The following is a 26,017-nucleotide window of genomic DNA, read 5'->3' as shown; positions in this document are numbered from 1 at the left end:
TTACTCCTGCCATATTCTAAAACTCAAAACTATTGTTACAAAATTATACTAAGAACCATCCTAGATTTTATATCAATGCAACATACTTAATTTTATATTCATCCCCTTTTTGAGTCAATGAGATGCAGAACACCACCTTCAGCCCCAAAAGAAAGAGGATCTTTTAACTTTATAGTTCTTCAGAGGATATGAAGGAAAGTGTTTTTTTTTTTTTAAATATTCCTCATTTGGCCATGGGACATATTTTTCTCTTCCATCTCATGTGCTAAGTCCACTATCTTATTTAGTAATAGAGCATTTATTAGTCTCATGAATTTATTCACTTCCACCCAAATATATTAATATCAGTATTAAAAAGGAAATGAGATTTCTCAGGAACTTAACTTCATATATAATAATTTCAAAACATAGCAAGAACTTCTCTACTTGCAAATGTTAAATGCTCTTAATATTAACCCAGCAGCTAATTGTTTCACAAATAGTAACCATAAAAATAAATAGAAATTTTTCTGTGTCAGCTAGAAGCAAATATCATCACATTATTTTGCAATAAATTAGCTGAAAATTTAGTAAACGATATACAAATTACATAGAAAACTTTTGCAGAAATCTTTTTCTGAGTCCTCTTTTTTTAAAACATCAATAAGCATTCCTGATGTTAAAAGGACAATTCATCAATTATGAATTTGTAAAGTGATGAACATCTGTCTTATTCAATCTTAAAGCAAAAACATTTTTTTGAGATTGTAATATATCAAATCCGTATTGGCAGAAAAGTTTATTTTTAGGCATTAAAACTTAATCCCATAAGTTTCTCTTTAACTTGGGAATTCTGGAACTTGGCTATAATATTCATGGGGATTGGGATTTTTTTTTTTTTGCTCTCTTTCCAGGGGAGATTGGTGGATTCTTTCCATTTTTATTCTGCCCTCTGCTTCTAGGATATCTGGGCAATTTTCCTGTAGGAATTCTTTAAAAATGATGTCAAGGTTCTTTTCCTGATCATGACTTTCAGGTATCCCCATAATTTAAAAATTATCTTTTCTGAACCCATTTTCCAGATCAGTTGTTTTGTCAATGAGATGTACCACATTTTCTTCTAATTTTTCTTTCTTTTCCTTTTGAAGTATTGTATCTTGATTTCTCATAAAGTCATCACTTTCCTTTAGCTCCATTCTACATCTGAAGGATTTGTTTTCCTCAGAGAGCTTTCCTATCTCTTTTTCCATCTGGCCAATTCTGTTTTTTAAAGCATTCTTGTCCTCAATAACTTTTTTTAATATTCAATGTTTATTTATTCTCATTTTGTACAAATAATGTTTTTATACATTAAAATACTCTTTTTAAGAGTAAACAAAATACCCCCTCCACCCAAAAAATATAGACTCGCTTAAGCGATAAAGTAAAGGGGAGAGAAAAAAATTAAAATTAAAAAATAATAGTAATAATTGTAGGTATGGCCAGGTGATGCAATGGATAGAGCACCAGCCCTGGAGCTAGGAGCATCTGAGCCCATATCTGGCCCCATACACTCAGCAATCACCCAGCTGTGTGACATGCAAGCCACCCCAACCCCACTGCCCTGCAAAAACCAAAAAAAAAAAAGGGGGGGAGACCCAAAATAAAATAAAATACTAATAATAGTAGGGGTGGATGGGTGGCAGACAGAGCATTGGCTCTTGAGCCAGAAGCACCCGGATCCAAATCCGGCCTCAGATACCCAACAATCACCCTGCTATGAGCCCCCAGGCAGGCCACCCAGCCCTATTTGCCCTGCACCCCTCCCCCAATAATAATAAGAAGAAATGTGCTTCAGTCTTTGTTCCAACACCAACAACATTCTTTATGATAAGTCCATCACAAAAGTTACTTCCATATTTTTCCACCATTGCCATTGCTGATCACAACACCCTCCTTTCGTATTTCTCCACTACCATGTACTATATTTTCTCTCTCCTTTCACTCTGACTCTGCTGTAGGGTGGTTGAGTGGCACAGCAGACAGATCCCTGGCTCTGGGGCCAAGAGGCCCTGAGCCCCCATACCACCCCTTAGGCCCAGCTTCCACCTGGCCCTATGGTCCTGGACAGGCCATCCAATCCCAGTCTCTTGCAAGAAGTAAAAAAGAAAATGTGTTATATCTGACCACTCTCCCCCCCCATGGTCTATCCTCTCCATCACTCACATTCCCCCCTTCCCCCTGTCCTCCCCCCGTTCTTACTCCAGATGTCTATACCCCATTGAGTATATATGCTGTTTCCTCTCCTAGCTACTTCTGATGAGAGCAAAGATTCCCTCATTCCCCCTTGTCTTCCCCCCTTCCATATCATTGCAATAGCTCATTGTAATGAAGAAAAATCTTATTAAATGAAATATCTTGGCCTATTCCCCCTCTCCTTTTTCTTTCTCCCATTACATTTCCTTTTTTTCTATTGACTCCATTTTTACACCATATTTTATCTTCAAATTCAGCTTTCTCCTGTGCTTCAACAATAAAAGCTCCTTCTACCTGCCCTATTAACTGAGAAGGTTCATATGAGTATTATCAGTGTAATTTTTCTATGCAGGAATACATGCAGTTCATCATCATGCCTCATATTTTCCCCTCTCCTCCAATCTCTATGCTTCATCTGAGTCCTGTATTTGAAGATCAGACTTTCTGTTCAGCTCTGGACATTCCAACAGGAACATTTGAAATTCCCCTGGTTCATTGAAAGTCCATCTTTTTCCCTGGAAGAGGACATTCAGCCTTGCTGGGTAGTTGATTCTTGGTTGCATTCTAAGCTCTTTTGCCTTCCGGTATATTGTATTCCAAGCCCTATGAGCTTTTAATGTAGTTGCTGCTAAGTCCTGTGTGATCCTGACTGCAGCTCCACAGTATTTGAATTGTGTCCTTCTGGCTGCTTGTAATATTTTCTCTTTGACTTGGGAGTTCTGGAACTTGGCTATAATATTTCTAGGGGTTGGTTTTTTGGCATCTCTTTCTCAGGGGGATCAGTGGATTCTCTCCATTTCTATTGTGCCCTCTGCTTCTAGGATAGCAGGACAATTTTCTTGTAGTAATTCTATGAAAATGATGTCAAGGCTCTTTTCCTGATCATGACTTTCAGGTATTCCAGTAATTTTTAAATTATCTTTCCTAAGTCTGTTTTCCATATCAGTTGTTTTTTCAGTGAGATGTTTCACATTTTCTTCTAATTTTTCATTTTTTTGGTTTTGAAGTAATGAGTCCTGATTTCTTGTAAATTCATCAGTCTCCCTGAGTTCTGTTCTTTGTCTGAAGGATTTGTTTTCCTCAGAGAGTTTTCTTATCTCTTTTTCCATCTGGCCAATTTTGCTTTTTAAGGCATTCTTCTCCTCAATAACTTTTTTGAATTGTTTTATCCATTTGACCTATCCTGATTTTCTTCAACATTTTTTGGATCTCCCTGACTAACCTGCTTACTTCTTTTTCATGTTTTACCTGCATCTCTCTCATTTCTTTTCCCTAATTTTCTTCTGTCTCCCTCACTTGATTTTCAAAAATCTTTTTTGAGCTCTGTGAGAGCCTGAGCCCAATTTCCATTTTTCTTGGAGTCTTTAGATACAGGAGCTTGTACTTCCTCATCTTCAGATTGAATTTTTTTTTTTTTTTTTTTTTTTTTTTTTTAGTGTTTTTGCAAGACAGCGGTGTTAAGTGGCTTGCCCAAGGCCACACAGCTAGGTAATCATTAAGTGTCTGAGGCTGGATTTGAACTCAGGTACTCCCGACTCCAGGGCCAGTGCTCTTATCCACTGTACCACCTAGCCACCTCTAGATAGAATGTTTTGATCATTCTTGGTATCATAGACAATGTGTTTCTCAGTGGTTTTCCTTTTTTCTCTGTTTACTCATTTCCCCAGCTTATACCTGGTTTGGGCGTTCTTCCTTATCTTTTCAGTATTATTGGGATACCCTCCCACAAGGATCTCCATGTGTGAGGCTCTGTCTTCCCTCCTGGTCTGTGAATGACCACATTTGCACCCCTTTGCCGTCGGACTGAGGTGGGGGGTTGCTGCTCTCCTATTCGGGGCCTAGACTTTGATCAGGATCTGAATGTGGTCAGAGCCCCACAGTCCTGTTCCAGGTACAGAGGACAAACCTGGGAAGTCTCTCTCCATTCCCTACCTAGGCTGAAAACTCAAGCCTGAGTTGCCTGGGGGCTCTGGCAGAGATCCCCCACTGATATTCCAAGTTGTGCTCAGTGTTCCCTGGGGTGTAGGTCAGGAAATTGCCCCTGCTGCCATGAGCTGTGGCTCCCAGTCTGGGAGACTGAAGTTCCTGCATTCTGGTGTGGGCCGCCCCCTCTTACCCTGTGGAGCGGAGCCTTTCTGCTATTTTCCAGGTTACCTTGGCCTGGAGAAGTGCTTCGCTGGATCCCTCTGTGGGTTATGTCTCTTGAAAATTTAGCTAGAATCCTTAGCTTATAAGTTTTGAAATATTAGAAAGAGAGAGCACCTAATAGAGGATCTTCTCCTGTCACCATCTTGACTCTATCCCCTATTTCTCCAAATTAGCTTTAAAGAGTGGTATCACACAACCCATTTGTTGGTAATTAAGCTAATTAAAATTAGTAAAGGTGACTAAAATTGTTAAAAGCTCATCAGATTTCCTTACAGAAAATTCTTGATAAAGTCTGACCAGAATTTAAGAAAGTAAGAGGAAGATAGAACACTTTTCTCCTCCAAAAACATGATGTGGTGCCAAATCTTGATTTTTTTTTTTTTTTTTTGGAAAAAGGAAAAGATCTCATTTGAAAAGGGAAATTGGAGAGATTGGTTAATAAGAACACAGAGATAAAACAGCAAACCCAGCCAGGCAGAGATAACTGAGAACTCCATTCTTCCTGTAGCACATAGAACACACAATTGAAAATAAACACATATAAAAATATAACCCAAATCATCACCTTGAACCAGAGAGGTCCCCAAATTCCAGGACCCACATTGCTCTCACACTAGAGGGTCCCCAAAACAACACAGACAAAGATAGTGGGGTGCCAGACATATCCTTTGTGCTTCATCAAACCAAAAGCATCAGAGATCTAATCACTTGGCAACTCTTACCAAAGTGCCACACTTAGATAGATATAAGAATAAATCTTCTGAATCCACTTCAGCCAGAAACAAACCAGGAAATTCTCTTCAACCATGAAAATCCTCCCAAACTCAAGTAAAATCCTAGAATCCTAAAATTTCCAAATAAAGCAATTGAGTTGAAAAATTTGTATCCTCACCTCATTCCAAGGCTAGTTCTGGCTAGCCTTAAAAACTGACCTAACTTTTTTTTTTTTTTAAGGGATCCCATATCCAGAATTGTTCAAAGATAGTCTACTCCATTCCCAAGTCAAAATTGTCTAAACCCACATCTGTCAATTTGTATGCACTAGTTTGGAGTAGAGCTGGGATTTGAAAAGTTACAGACCCCTTTCTTCCCAAGGAGCATCTCTGACTACAGACCGAGAATCTGTTTTATAGACCTCTTTGCTTACATCTGAGTCCAAATAGAGGCTCTGTCCCTCCTCAAATTCCCATGAGGATACCATTAGTGTTAATCAAAATTTTCTTAGGCTAAAAATGAAATAGCAAAATTATTTTTATAAATAAAGTTTCATTCTCTAGGATCTTTCAGAAACCCACCCATGGGTAGCCCCCTTACTAACGCTAACCCTGATACAAAATTTTGGGGACATTTTATACAAAAAGAACAAAGAATCATAAAACTGAGTTGATATTTTCAAATAGATGACATAGTTTTACAATATGATCCTCCCATATCTTATAATATTTGCTCCGTATTCCTATTGATAAGAATCCCCCTTAGACTGGAGAGGAAATGTTTACAATTGCTCTCTTCTCATCCAAGATGTCTCTTATCTTGAAGTTTGTTGATCCAGGTGAGGAATTTATTGGTGCTATCACTGAGCTGATCAGATAGCATTGACACAGGCCAAGTCAACATTTTAGATTTGGGAGATAGGCTTTACATAGCAGACTGACATTTTTTACACACTGAGGCTGAGACCAATTTTTTATCATAAATATAGAACTAAAGGGCATCAGATATAGGTAACAACAATGAACCTAATGCAGAGGGTCCTGCTTCCCCTACCTATTTTTTTGACATTTCTAGAAATACTGATAGCAAAACAAAAAAAAAGACTAAGAAAATAAGTTAAAGGTATAAATACTGGCAAAAAAAAATGTTATCTCTTTACAGATAGCCTGTTGATTGACTTAATACAAGAGAATCAATAAAAAAAACTGAGACAATTATTTGTATCAATAAAGTAGCAGTATGTAAAATAAATCTATTAAAAATCATCAGCATAAAATAAAATCCAGCAAGAAAATACCATAATACCAGGGGCAGCTAGGTGGTACAGTGGATAGCGCACTGACCCTGGAATCAGGAGAACCTGAGTTCAAATGTGATCCCAGACATTCAATACTTAACTGTGTGATAAATGGGTAAATCATATAAACCCATTGCCTTGCAAAAAAAAATTTAAAAATAAGAAAATACATAAAATATATGGAATATCTGAGAATCAATATACCAAAAGCCATGTAAAATATTTATAATTATAATTACAAAACACTCTTTAAAAAATATAAGTCTTAATTGATGATTGATATCGATAATTCATTCAACCAGATTAGTATTAAACAATGACTTTTGCCTAGATTTAATTTATAGATTTATTACTTTAGAATATTAATGGGGATATTTTATAGGGCTAGATTAGAGAATTTGAAATTTGGAAGGATTTTGTAACACAGTCAAGAAGTAATTATCTAACTTGTATTTAAAAATCTCTGAGGAGGAAGAACTTACTATTTAACTGTTCACTTTGAACTGTTATGGGGTTTTTATTTCTTTGCAGCAATCAAAACTGCTCTGATTTGGCCCCCTAAAACTAAATAAAACAACTCTGACCCTTCCATTTCATATTCTTTGATCCAAAAACAGCTTTTATATCCAAAATAATAAAACATTGCAATAATATTTTAGTAGATGAAAAGATTATTACCTCCAAGAAAATAATGAAAAAGTAGGAGTGAATGAAAAATATTTTTGTAACGCATTTTAAAATAAATATCATCAAAAGTTTTAGATTTAAAAAAAGAAGAAAAAGTGTGTCAGTAAAACCTGTTAGATAAGGTAGAATCACAACTCAGTTTCAGTGCTTAAATTTGTGAATATAAACTCATTGGAGCAGAGGAACTCTCTACATTTGACAATAACTGCTAGCAAAGGAGAAAGCTATTTGGTGGAAATTACATTTAAATCAAAATCTGGTACCATAATCTAACACAACAAGACTCTGAATATAAATGACCAATGAAACTTAAGTACCTTTTATAACTAAGGGTTAGAGGGTGTCACAAAAGAATAGAAAGATAATTTGGATTTTGGGGAAATGAATAGCTTTTGCATTATTAGGGAGAAATTTTACATTATTAGGGAGAAATAAGAAAGATTAGCATATTAAGGGAAAATTATATTGGACAATTCTATAAGAATAAAATGGGTTGATATACAAAATATATGAGGAATTACACAAATATAGGGCTTTTCTCCAGTGGAGAAGTGGTCCAAGAATACAAAATAAAATAAATCTTAAATGGAGAATTGCAAACTATTAATAACCATATGAAAGGTTGCTCCAAATTGTGAATAAATGAAATATTAATCAAAACACCTGTGAGGTTTTATATTGCAGCCATCAAATGAGCAAGGATAACTAAAGATGAGAATAATTATTGTTGGAGAGGTCAATGAAAAACAGATATCGACATCGATTCATTGATGATGAATTAGTTCTTTCTGGGCAATTTGGAATTATGTTCATAAAGTGACTAAAATGCTCATGCTCAACAAAAGGCACATATCTCAATTAGGACATAGAAACATTAGAGGTATGAGGTGGTATGTCAGAGATGCTTTCATTTGCATTTCTTTAATAAATAATGATTTAGAGCAATTTTTCACATGGTTATGGATTGCTTTGATTTCCTCAGCTGTAAATTGTGTGGTTTGATATCCTGCTTCACTGAGCCCAGGATCAATTCCTCTAGGATCAATATGTAAAATCTTCAGATTGGCATTTAAAGTCTTTCAAAACAGATCATCCCCTACATCTCCAGTCTTCTTATATCTTAATATGTCCCACAATGACCCTGGCCTTCTTTTTGTGCCTTGAATAAAAGCTAATCTATGTCCTTACTACAGGTATTTTCACTGACTGTACCCCATGCCTGAATTTCTCTACCTCTTCATCTTCCCATGGCACACAAAGATATTCTTGTTATTGCCATCTCCCACTTCCATGTACTGCTTTCACATAAAAGAATTCCAAAACTTGCTTAGCTATTGGCTTTTTAACCTCTCTTCATCTGTAATCTTAACCTCCAATCCCTTGATGCTTAATTCTTTTCCAAGCCATTTCCCCTGTACTAATCACTCTACTCCCCATTCTATTTGATCAATCAGTGCAACTTTACACTATTCTCTTAAGTCCCTACCCTCTTTAACATATTACCGATTAGGCCCTGTCATTCTTCAGCCTTGGATGACTCCCACCATTCATGCTGTCAACTCCTCTACACATGGTACTAAATCAAAGTGGAGAAAATCACATGATTGTTTTGAGTCTACCCCAAGTTTATGTTATACAATCTCAAATAGGCCTTCATTGCTGCTACTAAACCTCCCTCTTCAACTCAATGTCCTTTTTCCATACTGGCTCTTCCAAAATGTTTTCATTACACTTCAAATCTCTAATGGTTCCCCCACCCTCCATTCCTCAGATATAATGATATGACCTTATTCCTTGCCAAATTAACTCTTCTATACTTGCTTAAATTTTCCCAATTCGTATCCCATCTCCTTCAAAAATTGCCCCTTCTATCATTTATTTTCAGTTCCTTTCTGTCAGCTGCTTACAATCGGGTTTAGTTCTTAGCCATCCTCAAAAAAGCATTACTTTGTTCCTCTGTCCCTGCTAAGTAGCTATTTGATTAGCACAGTGCCTGTAACTTAGAAGATACTTATCTTGAATGATTTTTTTTTTTGCTGGGGAGGGGGAGATACTTATCTTGAAATATAATGTGAGATGATGGTTGTTCCTAACTTTAAAGTGGCTTTTTTTTAAGCATTTGGCTTAGTTGGATATCAGGATGGTTTAGGTTGTATGAGGACAGAAAGCTTGAAGTGAAATAGAGTGTAATTTCACCACTAATTATAGGACTCAACATGCAGCAGGGAGTGTTCCGTTTTAATTACATATTATAAATAGTTTAGTTCATTATCCATACCTTGATTTTTTCCTCTAACTATATATATATATATATATATATATATATATATATATTATTGTTGTTGTTATTATTATTATTATTAAAAGCACTGTCGGGGTGGCTAGGTGGCTTAGTGGATAAAGCACCGGCCTTGGAGTCAGGAGTACCTGGGTTCAAATGCGATCTCAGACACTTAATAATTACCCAGCTGTGTGACCTTGGGCAAGCCACTTAACTCCATTTGCCTTGCAAAAAAAAAACCCCTAAAAAAAAGCACTGTCCCATTCTTTTCTACTGTTGCTGAGGAATCTCTTGATGTTGCTCCCATGTTTTCAATTATCTCTTTTTCTAATAAAATTTTATTTTTTTTCAGTTAAAAAGCATTCATTTTTTTCTCTATTTCACATTCCCCTTCCTACCATGAGTGGGAAAAAATTCAAAACTTGTTATCAAGCACAGTTAAACAAAAATATGTTCTCACATTGAATATATTAAAAATATTATGTCTAACTTTGCATAGACCCAATGATATCACTACATGGCCTAAATGCCAAAGAGGTGAAAAAGACCTATTTGTCCAAAAATATATCACCTCTTTTTATGTTGACAGAGAGCTGAAGCTGAGGGAGTTCCTGATAATTGAGGAGTTATAATATATTCATGTTTCATTGATTATTGGTGTATTATAAAAGCTAATAAAAGGTATGATTTCAGAGAAACTGGAGAAGACTTGAATGAATACTAAGTGAAGTGAACAGAACCAGAAGAACAATTTATATTTCAACAACCACAGCCAAAACAACTTTGAAAGACTTAAGATAAAGATGAATATAAGAACTCATCTTTTTTCCCAACTTCATATCACTTCCAAACAGTTCTGTCAAAGGCACCACCATTCTTTAGTCTCTCAGGCTCACAACCTCAATATCAACTTCAACTGCTTACTCTCCCTCTTTTCATTGTTGCCGAATACTGACCTTTCTATCTCTATTGCATCTTTTTCATCTGACTTGCTCTTTTCTCACATAGTCACAACATACCTTTTTTAAAAAATTATTTAAGGCAATGGAGGAAAGTGACTTGCCCAAGATCACACAGCTAGGCAATTATTAAGTGTCTGAGGCTGCATTTGAACTCAGGTCCTCCTGACTCCAGGGCTGGTACTGTATCCATGGTGCCACCTAGCTGCCCTCTACAACATATCTTGACAGAAGAGGCATTCTTAGGTCATTCAACTGTTAATAGAAGGAGTGTTATTTATTCATTCCATGGAAAGGATATTCAACAACAACAATAATAATAATAATAATAATAATAATAATAATAATAATAATAATACTCCTCTAAAGTCTAAGCACTTAATTTGGAGTGATGTGGGTGTTAATTTCCATCTGATAACCCTTCTATACCTCAAGTAAAATTAGACAATTTGTATTGTTTGAATGACCTCATTTCATATTCTGCATGACCAGAATACCTTGGTAATGTGCTGCATCTTACATTAGGAAGCTGCTGTAAAGGGAAAAGGTGGAGCTTGAATCTTACCCCAAGCTCCACTCCCCTTTCCCCACTCAAAGATGATCTTATTATGTATGAATTATTACAGTCACTTACTAATTGGTCAACTTGATACAAATTTCTTCCCCTTCTGGTCCCCTTTCATATAATTGGCAATTTAAGGAGGACATCTCCATTTCTCTCTGTTTTGGATTTCTTCATTATGACCATAGGAATCTTAATAAAACTGCAAGATCAAATCAGTCTTAGTGCTCAAATAGTCTCAATACTATTCAACTCTGGTAACTCTTTCCATGGAGGAGAGAGAACCTCCATTAAGGAGCTCCACCTCCCTATCCATCTTTTCATTTCTTTTTTGACTATACTACTTTTGACTTCATTCTTTTCCCTCTTCCCTTTCAGCTTCCTTTTGTGTGTTGTTTCCCCCATTAGATTTTGGTTTTTCCAAACCAAAAGACCAGTTCTCTCCATTGGTGACCAGAATTGAAGTCAGAAGGTAGTTTAAATTCCAACTGAGTTATTTTTTGTCTTGTTATATTAGTAATTTCTGAACAGGTGCTTGGCCTAGTGTCAGGAAGACTCATCTTCCTGTGTTACATTTCAGCCGCAGACACTTTCTATATGTGTGACCTTTGGCAAGTAATAACTGTTTGCTTCAGTTTCTTTAACTATAACATAGGAATAATACATGAACCTACTTTCCAAGTTTATTATGAGGTTCAAATGAGATAATATTGCCTCAGTTCCTCATCTGTAGAATGAACTGAAGAAGCCAAATGGCAAAGCTTTCTAGTATCTTTGCCAAGAAAACCCCAAATGTGATCACAAAAAGTTGAACATGACTGAAAATTACTGAACAACAACATAAATTATTTCACTTCTTTGGTCCTTAGTTTCTTTATATTTAAAATAACAGCACAGAATTGGCATAGATGACCAAAGATATAAATGGTCAATGTTCAAGACAGGTAGTATTATTATCGTTCACACTACGAAGTAGTCCATCTGTTCCAGAAAGTAATTTGGCAGAGAATTCCTATCCCCATTTATATATCCTATCAAGAAGGCACTTAGATTAAAATTGTTATAGTGGCCCTTTTTTGTGAAAGTTGCTACCAGTTGATTGGGGAGCAGAATGTGATATACAGGGAGTTCAAGTAGTCTAAATTGGTTATAACCTGAAGGAAAATAATGACTTGCATTCTTACATGGAAGAAAGGAAGGTAGTGCATGTTTACTGATAACCAATTTTTTATATTTATTTTTTAATTTTTGTAAAAATGATGTTTTTTATACATTACTAAAATATTCTTATTTAAGAGTAAACATAATACCCCCTCCCCCAAAAAATATAGACCCTCATGAGCAATAAAGGAAGGAGAAAAAATAAAAAAAAATGTGTTTCAGTCTGTGTTCCAACACCACCAGCTTTGTTGTGGGTGGATCACATTCTTTATGATAAGTCCATAACAAAAGCTACTTCCATATTTTTCCACCATTGCCATTGCTGATTGCAACTGCCTCCATTCTTACCTCCCCACTACCATATACTATATTTTCTCTCTCCTTTCACTCTATCCCTCTTTTTAAATGTGTTGTAGGGTAGCTGAGTGACACAGCAGACTAATAACCAGCCCTGGGGCCAAGAGACCCTGAGCCCATGTACCTACCACCCCTTAGGCCTGGCAATCACCCGGCCCTGTGGTCTTGGACAGGTCATCCAATCCCAGCCTCTTGAAGTTAAAAAATCTTACATGAAATATCTTAGCCTAATCCACCTCTCCTTTCTCTTACTCCCATTACATTTCCCTTTTTAGTCATTGATTCCATTTTTACAATATATTATATCTTCAAATTCGGCTCTCTTCTGTGCTTCATCTATAAAAGCTTCTATATGCTCTATTAAATGAGAAGTTTTTATATGAGTATTATCAGTATCATTTTTCCATGCAGGAATACATGCAGTTCATCATCATTTAAGTCCCTCATATTTTACCTTTCTCCACTCTCTATGCTTCACCTGAGTCCTGTATTTTAGGATCAAACTTTCAGTTCAGCTCTGGTTGTTTCAACAGGAACAACTGAAATTTCCCTGTTCATTGAAAGTTCATCTTTTCCCCTGGAAGAGGATGTTCAGTTTTGCTGGGTAGTTGATACTCAGTTGCATTTTGAACTCTTTTTGCCTTCTGGAATATATTCCAAGCCCTATGAGCTTTTAATGTAGTTGCTGCTAAGTCCTGTATGTGATCCTGACAGCAGCTCCACAATATTTGAATTGTGTCCTTCTGTCTGCTTGTAATTGTTTCTCTTTAACTTGGGAGTTCTGGAATTTGGCTATAATATTCCTGGGGGTTATTTTTTTTTGGATCTCTTTCCAGGGGAGATCGGTGGATTCTCCCAATTTCTATTTTGCCCTCTGCTTCTAGGAAATCTGGGCAATTTTCCTGTAGGAATTCCTTTTTTTGTTTGTTTGGTTTTTTTTTTGTTTTTTGCAAGGCAAATGGGGTTAAGTGGCTTGCCCATGGCCACACAGCTAGGTAATTATTAAGTGTTTGAGACCGTATTTGAACCCAGGTACTCCTGACTCCAGGGCTGGTACTTTATTCCATGTTGATTATTAACATGTTAATTTCTTCAGCATTTTTTGGATCTTGACTAAGCTACTGACTTCTTTTTCATGTTTTTTTCTTCATCTCTCTCAATTCTTCTCCCAATTTTTCTATTATCTCCCTTGATTTTCAAAATCTTTTTTGAGTTCTGTCATAGCCTGAGACCACTTTCCATTTTTCTTGGAGTCTTTAGCTGCAGAAGCTTGTACTTTCTCATCTTCAGATTGAGTGTTTTGATCCTTCTTGGGAAAATAGACAATGCATTCATTCATTCATTCATTCATTCATTCATTCATTTATTTATTTATTTTAGGGTTTTTGCGTGGCAGTGGGGTTAAGTAGCTTGCCCAAGACCACACAGCTAGGTAATTATTAAGTGTCTGAGGCTGGATTTGACCTCAGGTACTCCTGACCCCAGGGCCTGTGCTCTATCCACTACACCACCTAGCCGCCCCAAACACTGTACTTCTCAATGGTGTTTCTCTTTTTTCTCCGTTTACTCATTTCCCTAGCCTGTGCCTGGTTTTGGGATGCTTCCTGATCTTTTGAGTATTATTGGGACACACACCCCGCCTCCCACAAGGATCTCAGTGTGTGAAGCTCTGTCTTCCCTCCTGATCTGTCAGTGACCTCAAGTGTACCCCTCTGCCATGGGCCTGATGTAGGGGGGAGGCCCTGCTGTTCTATTGGGTGGGGCCTAGATTGTGATCAGGATCTGAATGTGATCAGAGCCCCAGATTCCTATTCCAGGTACAGAGGACAGACTTCAGAATTCTCTTTCCACTCCCCTACCTGTGGTAGGCTGAGTTGCCCGGGGGCTCCTACTTACCAGCTCCGCCTGCTTCCTTTTCCTGGATCTGGGCTGCTGTGCCACCTCAGCCTGCTGAGTGCCCTGGTAGAGGAACCCCCCCACTGATCTTCCAAGTTGTTCCCGGTGCTGCCTGGTGCTTCCGGGGGTGTAGGTCAGAAAACTGCCCCCACTGCCATGAGCTGCGGCTCCCAAGTGCCCTGGGGCTGCCTCTGAGAAGGTGAAATTCCTTCACTCTGGTGGGCAGTGCCTCTAATCCCATGGAGCGGAGCCTTTCCACTATTTTCCAGGTTACCTTGGTTTACAGAATTGCTTCACTGTATCTTTCTTTGGGTTCTGTCTCTCAAAAATTTAGTTAGTCATAATTTTATGATTTTTGAAATATTATAGAGAGAGAGACAACACCTAAGAGAGGCTCTTCTCCTGTTGCCATCTTGACTACCCCACTGATAACCAAGGTTAAAAAACGCTAGGTGGCCCAGTGGATAGGATGCTGACCTGAAGTCTGTAAGAGCTGACTCAGACACCAGGCCAAATCACTTAATCTCTCTTTGTCTATTTCAGCAATTACACATGGGAATAATATTAGAATTTACCTCCCAGGATTATTATGAGGATCTAATAAAATAATATTTAAAAAACATGCACACATAGCATCTGCATATAGTAGATACTATATAAAAGCCAATTATTATTATTATCTTCATAATCATTGTTATTAAACATCATTATTAAACTTCAGGAATCAGGAAAGAAGATACCATCTAAATTAAACCTTGAAGGGAAGTAGGAATTACAAGAGTTGGAGGATTCAGCATTTCAAGTATGAGAGAGAACTGGGCAAAATATAAAGGTAAAGAATGAAATGAAGTGTCCTGGTTACAACAAACAAGCTAGTCTGGCTGGAAGTAAAATGCATGAGGTAGTAATATGTAATCAAACTGGAAAGTTAGATTGGAACCAAACTTTAAATGCTAAACAGAGTTTTCTATAGCTAAACCTATACTTTAGAAAGATTATTGTGGCAGATGTATGAGGACTAATTAAAGGGAGGTTAATCTGAGCAGATTAAGTCTGATGAGAGTAGAAGCCAGATTGCAAGAAATTAAAAACTACATTAGAATATAAAGAAGTGGAAGTAATGGATGCAGAGAGATATTATTGGGAATTTGTATGTAAAGGATGAGACTTAAAGCTTTAGAGGATGATTGGATAAAATGAAGGCTTTTTAAGCAAGGAACAGACCTGGACATATTTGAAGGGAGCAAAGAAGAATCCCAAAGACAAAGAGAGACTGAAGATGAAAAAGAGAAGATTGATCAAGGAAGTAAGAATCATGGAGGATTAAGAAAATTCAAGCACACAAAGTTCAGAGACATGCTAAAAATGTAGCTAAGTATCTTATAAACTTTAATAAAATAACTTTTATTCATATGATACTAACTAAAACTTTGCCAATGAAATGAAAACTCTGTTCCATTTTAAAAATAAGAATTTATTTCATTACACATAAGGGTCATAGACTCAAATTTTTCTTGAAAGCTCCCTTAGAAGGTTCAGAATGTAACTATTCCTATGTGACTGTGACTGATTTAGTAGTAGCCAAGAACAGTCATTTTATGTTAGCTAGTAGCTTTAGAAACTAAGAGTACCTAAGAGAGAAAATGTAATTATACCTCCCTGACCTTTTAGACTTTTTTTTTTTAGGGTTTTGCAAGGCAAATGGAGTTAAGTGGCTTGCCCAAGGCCACACAGCTAGGTAATTACTAAGTTTCTGAGGCTGGATTTGAACTCAGGTACTCCTGACTCCAGGGCTGGTGCTCTATGCACTGCACCACCTAGCCACCCCACCTTTTAGACTTTTTAAGGTTTACAAAATTCTTTTTTGCTATTTTACATTTAGACATTGAGACCAAAAGTGGTAAAGTGATTTGCTCAGGCCCTGAATTATTCCAAGTCTCTGACTCCCAGTCAGTACACTATCCAGGCTGTGACACTGAAAAAAAAAACAACAAAACACCACAGTAGATACCATTGTTTGATACCACAGTAGATACCAACGTTTGATGGCATTCATGGAAATGACATGCTATTCAACTTCCTAAGCCTCCAGTCCTCATTTCCTCTAATTATCTGCCCAAAGTAGTTCTTTCTTGAAGAGAATTCTAAGTTCATGAGGGAAGGGACTGTCTCATGTCTTTATGTGGCTCAGTCCCTCCAGTTCCCTTTCTATCGCACTCTTTATTCTACAGTCTTCTGACCATACCTGTTGGATGAAATTTTTATCTACAAAGTTACCAGTGATCTTTTAGTTACAAATACCATGATTTTTTTCTCATTCATTTTCTTAACCTTTCTGTAGCCTTAGTTAAGTGGATCATGTCTTTTATGCTCTCCAATTTTTTTTTTTAGGTTTTTTGCAAGGCAAATGGGGTTAAGTGGCTTGCCCAAGGCCACCCAGCTAGGTAATTATTAAGTGTCTGAGACCGGATTTGAACCCAGGTACTCCTGACTCCATGGCCGGTGTTTTATCCACTGCGCCACCTAGCCACCCTCTCCAAGTTTTTTGATACTACTTCATCCATGTTCTCATTTCTCTTCTGGTTATATACTATTTTGTCTTTTCCACCATGTCCTAGTAAGTTCATCTTTGGGAAACCTCATTATCTTGCATGATAGAATCAACTGTGGTACTCATACGTCATCACTACTCATACTTCATCACTACCTTCTGTCCCTCAGATAGAAGGACAGAGGTGTATACTCCAAAATCTCATTTTAAAAAGAGTTTTTAGGATAGCTATCACCTCATTTCTCACCTGGCTGCACTACCTGAACTTTTGTGTATTTTCATCACTTATTAGATAGTAAATTCCTTAGGTGCAGAGACTATTTTTTCATATTTATATGCCCAGCATTTTGTGTATGGTTATCTTTTTCATTTTTATCCAGATTATTCCCTCTAAGGGATTTGCTCTAGTCTCTCCCCTGTTCTCCTTCTGTACTGTATCACTAATGATTCCATCTAGAACTATGGATTCAGTTAAATTCTCAGATCTACTTATCTAGCCCTAATCTCTCTTTCTGTTTATAGCCTCACTTTTCCCACTATCTATTGGAAATCTAGACTTGGAAATCTTATAGATATTTTAAATTGCACATATCTTATACTAAACTCATCATTTTCTATTCCTCACTCATTTTCTTTTCCTAACTCTTTGGTTACTGTTAAGGGCCATTAGTTCCCTAGTTACTCAGGTTCATATCACTAGATATCCTTCACTTCTCATGCTCAGCCCCATATCTAATCAGTTGCCAAGTCATATTTATTATATTTCCATAACATATATGGTATTTTCCTCTATCTTCGGATATTGCTACCATTCTGGTACAGGCTCTCATCACTTTATCCCAAAACTTTTTGGTCTCTTGCCTTCAAGTTTTCTCTATGTAGTGTTACACTTAATTATCAAAATTATCTTCCTCAAGTGCAGGTCTGGCCATGTCACCTCCTCCCCATCATCTGTTTGACTTTTAAAGCCATTCATTACCTGCCCCCTTCTATCATTCTTATATTCTTATACCTTATTTCTTACCATTATTTATGCACTCTATTGATACTTCTATTCCTGATAGAAGATACTCACTTTTCATATATATGCACAGAAACTGAGCCCTACCAGTAGTTAGGGCACATGCCTGATATTCTTTCCTCCTTCATTTCTGTCCCCTATATTCCTTTCAATTCCCAACTAAAATCTTATTTTTTACATTTAGCCTTTCTTGATCTCCCTCCCTGCTTATACCTTTTCTCTGTTCATATCACCTTTTTTCCCTTTGTATTTAATTGTATACATTTTATTTCCTTTATACTATGAGCATAAAAAAGAACAGAAACTGAGTTTTTTCCTCCTTTGTTTTGCCTTTATATCTAAATGGTACTAAAAATAGAGAAAAACTCTTCTAATAACTAATCTAAATGGTTATTGATAATAGAAAAATAATAATTTCTCTTATTATGTACCCATTTGACCTTATTTTGGTATGTTGTGTGCAGTGTTAGTCTCTTCCTAGTTTCTGCCAAACCATTTTCCAGTTTTCTCTGCAATTTTTGAAAAATAGTTCTTCAAAAAGCCAGAATTTTCATGTTTATCAAACATCATTCTCTACTGTGTATTGTATACCTAATCTCTTCCATCTATCAACTATTTTATCTCTTAGCCAGTACCAATTTGTAATTATATTAGCTTGACCTACCCATGAGCAATTAATATGGCTCATATTTGACTTTATTTGTGTGAAAACTTCTGTGATTGTGTTCCTGTAGTTCCTAGGTTTGTACTGGCAGATGGACTCCCAAGTATTTTATATTATCTGCAGTTACTATAAATGGAATTTCCCTATCCTCTATTCCTAATGGACTTTGTTGGTTAAATATTGATGATTTTTGTGGGTTCATTTTATGTCCTACAACTTTCCTAAAGTTTTTTAATTATTTAAATTAGTTTTTTAGTTGATTCTCTTAATTATCTCTTCATATCTGCAAAGAGTAATTACTTTGTTTTCTCATTGACTATTCAAATTTCTTCCATTTCTTTTTCCTTCTCTCATTGCTTAGGTAGCTTCTAGTACAATTTTGAATAAGAGTGTTGATATTGAGCCTCCTTGATTTTATTGGGAAGTTTTCTAGCTTATCTAGCTTATTATACACATAATGCTTGCTGATGGTTTTGGATAAATACTGCTTTAATTTAAGAAATGTTGTGTATATTCCTATGCTTTCTAGTGTTTTTAATGGGAATGAGTGTTGTAATTTTGTGCAAAGCTTCTGCATCTTTTGAGAAAATAATTTGATTTTTGAAGGTTTTGTTATTGATATGGTCAGTTATACTGACAAACTCTTATTTCTTAAACCAGCACAAAATTATTTTGAGTATTACAACTTTGGAGTGTATTTTCAGGTCTTCTCCTGTTGATCCTTATCTTTTCCATTTTTTTCCAGTAATTCAGTTAATATTCTAGATCTTTTGTTTCTCCACATGAAATTTGTTATTTTTTTCTAACTCTGTAAAGTAATTCTTGATATTTTAGTTAGTGTAGCTTTGAATGAAATGTAGATAGTATTGTCATTTTTATTATGTTGGCTCAGTCTATATATGAGAAATTATTTCTTCAGTTATTTAGATCCATCTTTATGTGAAGTATTTTAAATTGTAGTCAGATAATTCTTCTATATATGTATATTATACTGTCTGTAATTATTTTAAATCGAGTTTCATTTTACACTTCTTCCTAATATGTAGAAATATATATTGTTGTTATTTTATATCCTGAAAGTTTACTGAGTTTGATTAGTTTTTTAGCTAATTCTGTAGGGTTATGATTCTTTAAGTAGTCCATCATATAATCTGTAAAAAATAATAGTTTTGGGGACAGCTAATAGAGCACTGTTCCTGGAGTCAGGAGGACCTGAGTTCAAACCAGCCTCAGAGATTTAATAATTATCTAGTTGTGTGATTCCAATAAATAAAAAGAAAAGAAGAAAAAGTAATATTTTGCTTCTTTTATTTATTTCTTTTTCTATTGCTATTACTAGCATTTCTGGTGTAGTATTGAGTACTAATGATGATAATGGATGTTCTTTTCACCTCTAATCTTGTTGAAAAGGCTTTAGCTTTTTGACTTTATTAACATATAGTTGGGTAAAATACCTGCTTATAATTGCTCTTATTTCTTTATTGGTTGTTAATTTATTTTTGTCTTCTTGATGATAATTTGTTTTTCTTTCTTTTTAAAAATCAATATTAGCTCATGACTTAACAATTTTATTGTTCTTTCAAAAATAAAAGGTCATTACTTTTATGTATTAATTCAATGGGTTTTTTTAATTTTCAATTTTGTTATTCTCACCTTTGATTTTTCAGGATTTCTCCTTTGGAATTAAATTGAGAGTTTTTATTTTTCATTCTATCTGTGTCTTTCCATTTCATTATATTTCCTGTAAGCAACATATTGTTGGATTCTATTTACTAATCCATTCTGCTATGTGATTGAGTTCATCTTCTTCACATTCACAGTTCTTATTGCTCATTATATTTTTCCCTTCATCTTATTCTCTTTTTAAAAATCCTATCCCCCTTTAAAAGTCTGCTGTTTTGTTTCTTTTTTGACTCCTGCCTTCCTTAATCTGCCAGTATTTCCCCCTTTTCCCTTAACTTGTTTCTTTCCTTTTTCCCCTGATGAATAAGAGTTATTTTTAATACTCAGTTGAGTATTCTCTGTGTGTATTTTTTTTCTTCTTTAACCAGTTAATAGGAGAGGATGATTCAAGCCCATTATTTCCCCTCTATGTATTCCCCCTTTGCAAAATATAATAATCTCTTTGTTCACCCTATTATGTGAAACAATTTTCCTCATTCTTCCTTTTTCCTTCTCCTTCAGTATTTTGCTTCCCCAAATATCCTATTTTTCGTTTGATATCATCTAAATACAATATAATATCTCTCTCTCTCTCCCTCTCTCTCCCTCTCTCTCTCTCTCTCTCTCTCTCACACACACACACACACACACACACACACACACACACACACACACACAGTCTTTTTCTTATTAGACTCCCTCTATGATCCCTGGTGAAGTTCAAGTTTGGAGTAGTTACAGTATTAGCCCATTTCCCCATAAGAGAATTTAAATAATTTGACCTTATTGCGTCCTTCATGATTTCTCACTCTTGTTTACCTTTCTGTTGTTCTCTTTGCTCAGCTCTAGTCTTTTCATCACAAATACTTGAAAGTCCTCTTTTTAGTAAAAGTTTCGTTCTCCCTACTCCAGTAGGTTTATATTATTTGTTGAATCTACTATTCTTGGTTGTATGCTGATTTCCTTTCCCTTCTAGAATATCATTCTAAGTTCTCTTTTCTTTTAAGGTGGTACCTGCTGTATTTTGTGTCATTATTAATGTGACTACTCAGGACTTGAATTTTTTTTTCTCTAGGTGTTTGTAGTATTTCTTGACTTGAGGGCTCTGGATTTTTGCTCTGCTATTTCTAGGAGTTTTCATTTTGAGATTTTTCATACAAATCATTAATTATTAAATTACCTTGCCTCAATCCTTTTCCAGGTCACTAGTTTTTCACATTTTATGCCATTGTTCTAATCTTTTTTATTTCTTGATATCTTAACTTCCCTTTGGCCAGCTGGAATCTCCTTTTCCAGCTATTCAATTCTTTTTAAGGCATTCTTCTCATTTGCCTTTTTCTTTTGCTTTTTCCATTAGGCCTAAAATGGTTTTTAACATATTGTTTTCTTCAGTATTTTTTTGTATATCTTTCACCAAGCTTTTGATTTAGTTTTCATGATTTTTCTGCATTGCTCTCATTTCTCCTCCCAATTTTTCCTCCACCTCCCTTAATTGCTTTTCTAAATCTTTTTTGAGCTCATCCACAGTCTGAGCCTATTTTCTATTTCTCTTGGAGGTTTTGGATATGGAAGCTTCAATTTTGTCATCATCTGACTATATATTTTGATCTTCCTTGGGACTAAAGTAATTCTCTGTGGTCAGATCCTTCTTTTTCTGTTGCTTATTCATTTCCTCAATCCAAGACTAATTTACAGCATTTCCAAGTCTTTGGGGTTGTTTTGGGGGGGGGACACCCCATTGGTCTCATGTTCTCTAGCCTGTGCTTTGATATGTAGATGGACGAGTACTTCCCTCTGCCCTGGAGCTATGTGAATGTAGGCAAACAGCAGAGTCCTACCCCTGGGAGAGCAGAGAAATCTCTGCAGACTTCCCTTACCCTCTCTGGGGGTGCTGGCTACTTTCTGCCCTCACTCCACACTCACCCAGGTGCAGCAGAGTTCTCTCACCGCCTATTCAAGCTCTTGCCAATGATCTCTGGGCTGGGCTGGGCTAGAGCTTTTTTTCCCAACCCCTGGTCCAATGAAGCACACCTTTCTCGGGGATTTCTAAGTTATCTCGGACTGGGAAAATGTATCACTCAGTCTTTCTTTGGGTTCTGCCCTGCTAAATTTTGGTTAGAGCCATCCTTTGTTCGTTTTTTGGGGGTCTGGGGGATTGGAGTTCTCTGGAGATGCTGCCATCTTGACTCCACTCCCCTTTTCTTCTGTTTTCAATTGATTTTTAAAACAATTTTTAAAATTTCAATTCCTCTAAAAATTTTATTTGAACTTGTGTCAAAACTACAATTTTCTTTGAGTCTTTGGATATTTTTTTGAACCATTTTTTCTGTTCATGTCTTGTTTCCTTCTCACCTAGTAGATCTTTTTTAGTGTCAATGTTTTTTCCTCTCATTCTCCCAGTTTTCTTTTGATTTTATGTGTTAAATTTTGAGGGATTATGCACCCTTCTGGGTGGGAATATCTAGGCGGCACTTTTGTGCTCTTTTGTCCTTTTACTGATTTCATGGCTCTGACTTGGGACCCTGTGTTGCTTTGGTTTTTTCAAAATGGTACAGTTTAATAGTAGGTTTGTTCTGTGCCTCTCCTGAGTTTGCATATTTCTTTCCCAGGTTTAATTCTTTCCTCTTGTTTCTGGGTGGGAGTTTTAACAGTTGACTTAAGAAACTCTATTAACTTGGACTCTGGGAAGCTCCATAGGTTCAAAGCTTGACTTTCCTTTTGGTCTGGGAAGCTACATTAACCTGCATTGGACAGTGAGCCACAGAGCTGCACCCACTCCTACATTTAGTGCTTTTTTAAGCCCCTGTGATTTTTTACCTGGAGGCCTTTCTTGGCCTTCTTTCTCTGTCATACTGAATACCTTCTTGACTACATCCCATATCCTATTGTCTACAGATGTCTCTGCCTATCACTCTGTGGACTCAAAATATGTCTGTCTTTGACATGCTTATTGACTGTCCCAAACAGAATTTGGTCTGAAGCTTTCTGTAAATCTTTGAGAAAGTTTGGGGTTGGAGAGAGAGGGCAGGTTAGAATCCAATCCTTCCTCTTGTTTTGTCATCCTAAATCTTTCTCATTCTGCTGTCTTGACTCACTTTATGCTATTAAGATAGGAATGATATAACATTTCAGTTCAGAGCAAAAACTGAATTAGAAGTGATTGATGCTAAGTGAATTCACTACACTTTTCACTCCTAACCAGATTTTTAAATGTCTTTCATCTTTCTAGGTTTATCGACAAGACTGTGAAACTTTTGGGATGGTTGTGAAAATGCTGATCGATAAAGATCCTTCATTAGAAAAGTCTGTGCAGTTTGCTTTGAGACAGAATTTACATGAAATAGGTGAGCGATGCATTGAAGAACTGAAGCATTTCATTACAGAGTATGATGCTGCCAATCAAGAATTTGGGGAATCTTTCTAAAATTTCATGCTAAGGCAAAAAAGATAATGTACTTTGTTGGTTTTTTTTTTTCTGGATTATATAAATCCTTAATATATGGAATACTTTTGTGGGTAGTTAGGGGGATATTTTAGTACAGTTAGACTTACATTTAGATATCTTTATCATTATTTTATTGAAAGATTATCTAAAAATCTTTTTATTTGCATTCTACCAAGGTTCTTGATCCATAACTAAGCATAAATTTTTTCTGTAGGATGAAGAGTCTCAATTCTTTTTTCCAGTATGCCTCTTTGCAAAATATGTACTAGAGGTTAGTTTTCTACAGTTGTTTGTCTTCAATCTCACACTATACAATCATATGCCTTGTCATGTTAATTTAAACTTAGTTTTACCAATTAGAAATTACTTTGAAGTCATTTTTTCCAGGTCATTGAAAACCCCTTGAATTTAGTTATCTAGCAATTAAGACCTGTGCTTCAAGAATTCAGTTCAAAAGTTCTACACTTCTTAAGCCTTCAAATTTTAAAATATTTTAATGTACTTTCTGCATTAGCTGATTGCTTGAAATATCTTATTTTAAATATACTATTTGATTAAGAATTGCTTTAAAACATTCCTAAAACTCTAATAGCTTATAGATCAAGAATACAGTATTTTGATACAAAATTTTTCATTCAAAACCATCTCTATTTCTGAATCTCATAAATTTATACTTAAATATGAGGCTTTAAAAAAATCACATTTGCGTCTGATGGATGTGTCAGATGGAAGGGGAAAATTTGTAAATTGAAAGGCGAGTAACATATTTAGGCTGAGATTTTTCACAAATTTATGGACTTAAAAAAAACCTTTATCAACATGAGAAAAAATAGATTTTATTCCCCCATAAGTCTTTACTTCAGTTTATCAACTATCTTTTTCATGAATCATTAGGAAATTAATAAATTGTATCAATGATTTCAGCCTAAAGTTTTCTTTATTTAGCTCTCCTTATCATGGACCCCTAGGACCATGGATATTCTACAAATTTTTGACATTAGGCATGACAAATTTATTTTTTTTGTGGCATTAATAAGTCACAGAGTTTTAATCATGTTATTATTACTGTCTACTTTCCTTATCTTTCTAATGTCTCTTCTCCAAACTGAATTCTGCCATCATTTTTAGTGGCTCATTTTGATAATGTTTTGAAGGCTTCCAAACAGTAGGGACTGAAATTATGTTAAATGTTTGTTTCCAGCTAGCTATTTATTTAAAAATCATGCTAGAATGGAAATAAGGAAGCAGTATAAGTGGCACTGGATATAATCAGTACCACACTTGAAAATTTAAAAAGTTATAAAGAGAAAAATATAATTCCAAATCATCCCCAACTCCAGCCTTGCCAAATTAGGCCACTTTGAGTCATAGTTTTTGATACTTTATAGTATACTAGTCCATAGTTTCTGAACCAAAACCTAAAATTATTCCTTTTCCATCATCTCTGAAACTCTTCTCCAATATATGAGACTATTTTATTAGTCTATAGAAAACTAAAGCAATAGTAGTTTTATTATTCAATTCTCCATTTCCCTTTTTCACTTAATTTTATTAAGTAATATCGCTTCTTAAATAAAAAGTGAGAAAATATAGTAGAGATACCAAAGACAATAAACATTTTTTGTTGAGCTTCATTAAAAATAATTACTATCTCATTTCAGATATTTATTTTAAAGTCTATTGTTTAACCAATTAAATAGTTTTGTTCCTCCCTTCAAAACATTGTGTTCAGTAACTAAAGGTTTTTAGCAGTTAGCCATCAATAGTATTTTTGTAGGGATATCTGTTAATTGTAGGAAAAAAGGTAGAGGTTAAAGGGTATCTTGGCAGTATGCATGTGAACTAGAGTGGTTTTATGTTCTAAGAAATTCTCTTTGTAAGATGTTTTTATTAGAGAATTACCCAGTTATTCTCTACAGAAAATCCCTGGTATTGTACTATAACTTTCATACTACTTATAGCCTTGCTGTGCATTTAATTGAAGTTCTAAGGGAAAATGGAGACGCCTTCTTGTAAAACCTTTTAAAAATAAAATAAAACTACCAGTTTAAAATAATTGAATTGTGTTTTATTATAGCAATCTTCATTTCATTGTGTTGTCAAAATGAAGAATTCATTTCTCATTAATGCAGATTTAACTTTTGGCACTACCATAACTACCAAACTCAAGGAAATTGTCCTTTAAGGAATCATGGGTTATTTTATTCCATCAGGAGTTTACCAAAGTCTAAGTAATCTACAGTGAAACTTATTATCTCTACCTTCAAACCAATTCCTTTTTCTTTTGATTTCTATCCGTGTTTCCACTATTTATGATTTACTCTGGTTCAGAACTTTATTGTCACCTTTAAATTTCCTTTATTCTAGTTACAATATGGAGGAATATTTCCAGTGGAAA

General features: G+C 35.5%; 1 protein-coding gene across 6 annotated transcripts in view; it reads left to right on the top strand.

The window, feature by feature from the left end:
- The window catches only part of PPHLN1 (periphilin 1), a 199,037-nt gene extending 173,362 nt beyond the window's left edge, over positions 1-25,675 (top strand). For 5 of the 6 annotated variants that reach the window (XM_074194718.1, XM_074194717.1, XM_074194716.1 and 2 more), the window contains one exon: positions 23,404-25,675. In XM_074194718.1, coding sequence (XP_074050819.1) covers positions 23,404-23,598 — 195 coding nt within the window. In that variant the 3' untranslated portion in view covers positions 23,599-25,675. The remainder of the gene's footprint in view (positions 1-23,403) is intronic. The other variant, XR_012470211.1, reaches the window with a different exon arrangement.
- The last annotated feature ends 342 nt before the right edge of the window (positions 25,676-26,017 follow it).

This window comes from Macrotis lagotis, chromosome 7 (assembly GCF_037893015.1).
Source record: "Macrotis lagotis isolate mMagLag1 chromosome 7, bilby.v1.9.chrom.fasta, whole genome shotgun sequence".
In the NCBI taxonomy this organism is placed as follows: domain Eukaryota; kingdom Metazoa; phylum Chordata; class Mammalia; order Peramelemorphia; family Peramelidae; genus Macrotis; species Macrotis lagotis.
The sequence above is the reverse complement of the archived record's forward strand: the minus strand, read 5'-3'. Positions and strand labels throughout refer to the sequence as shown.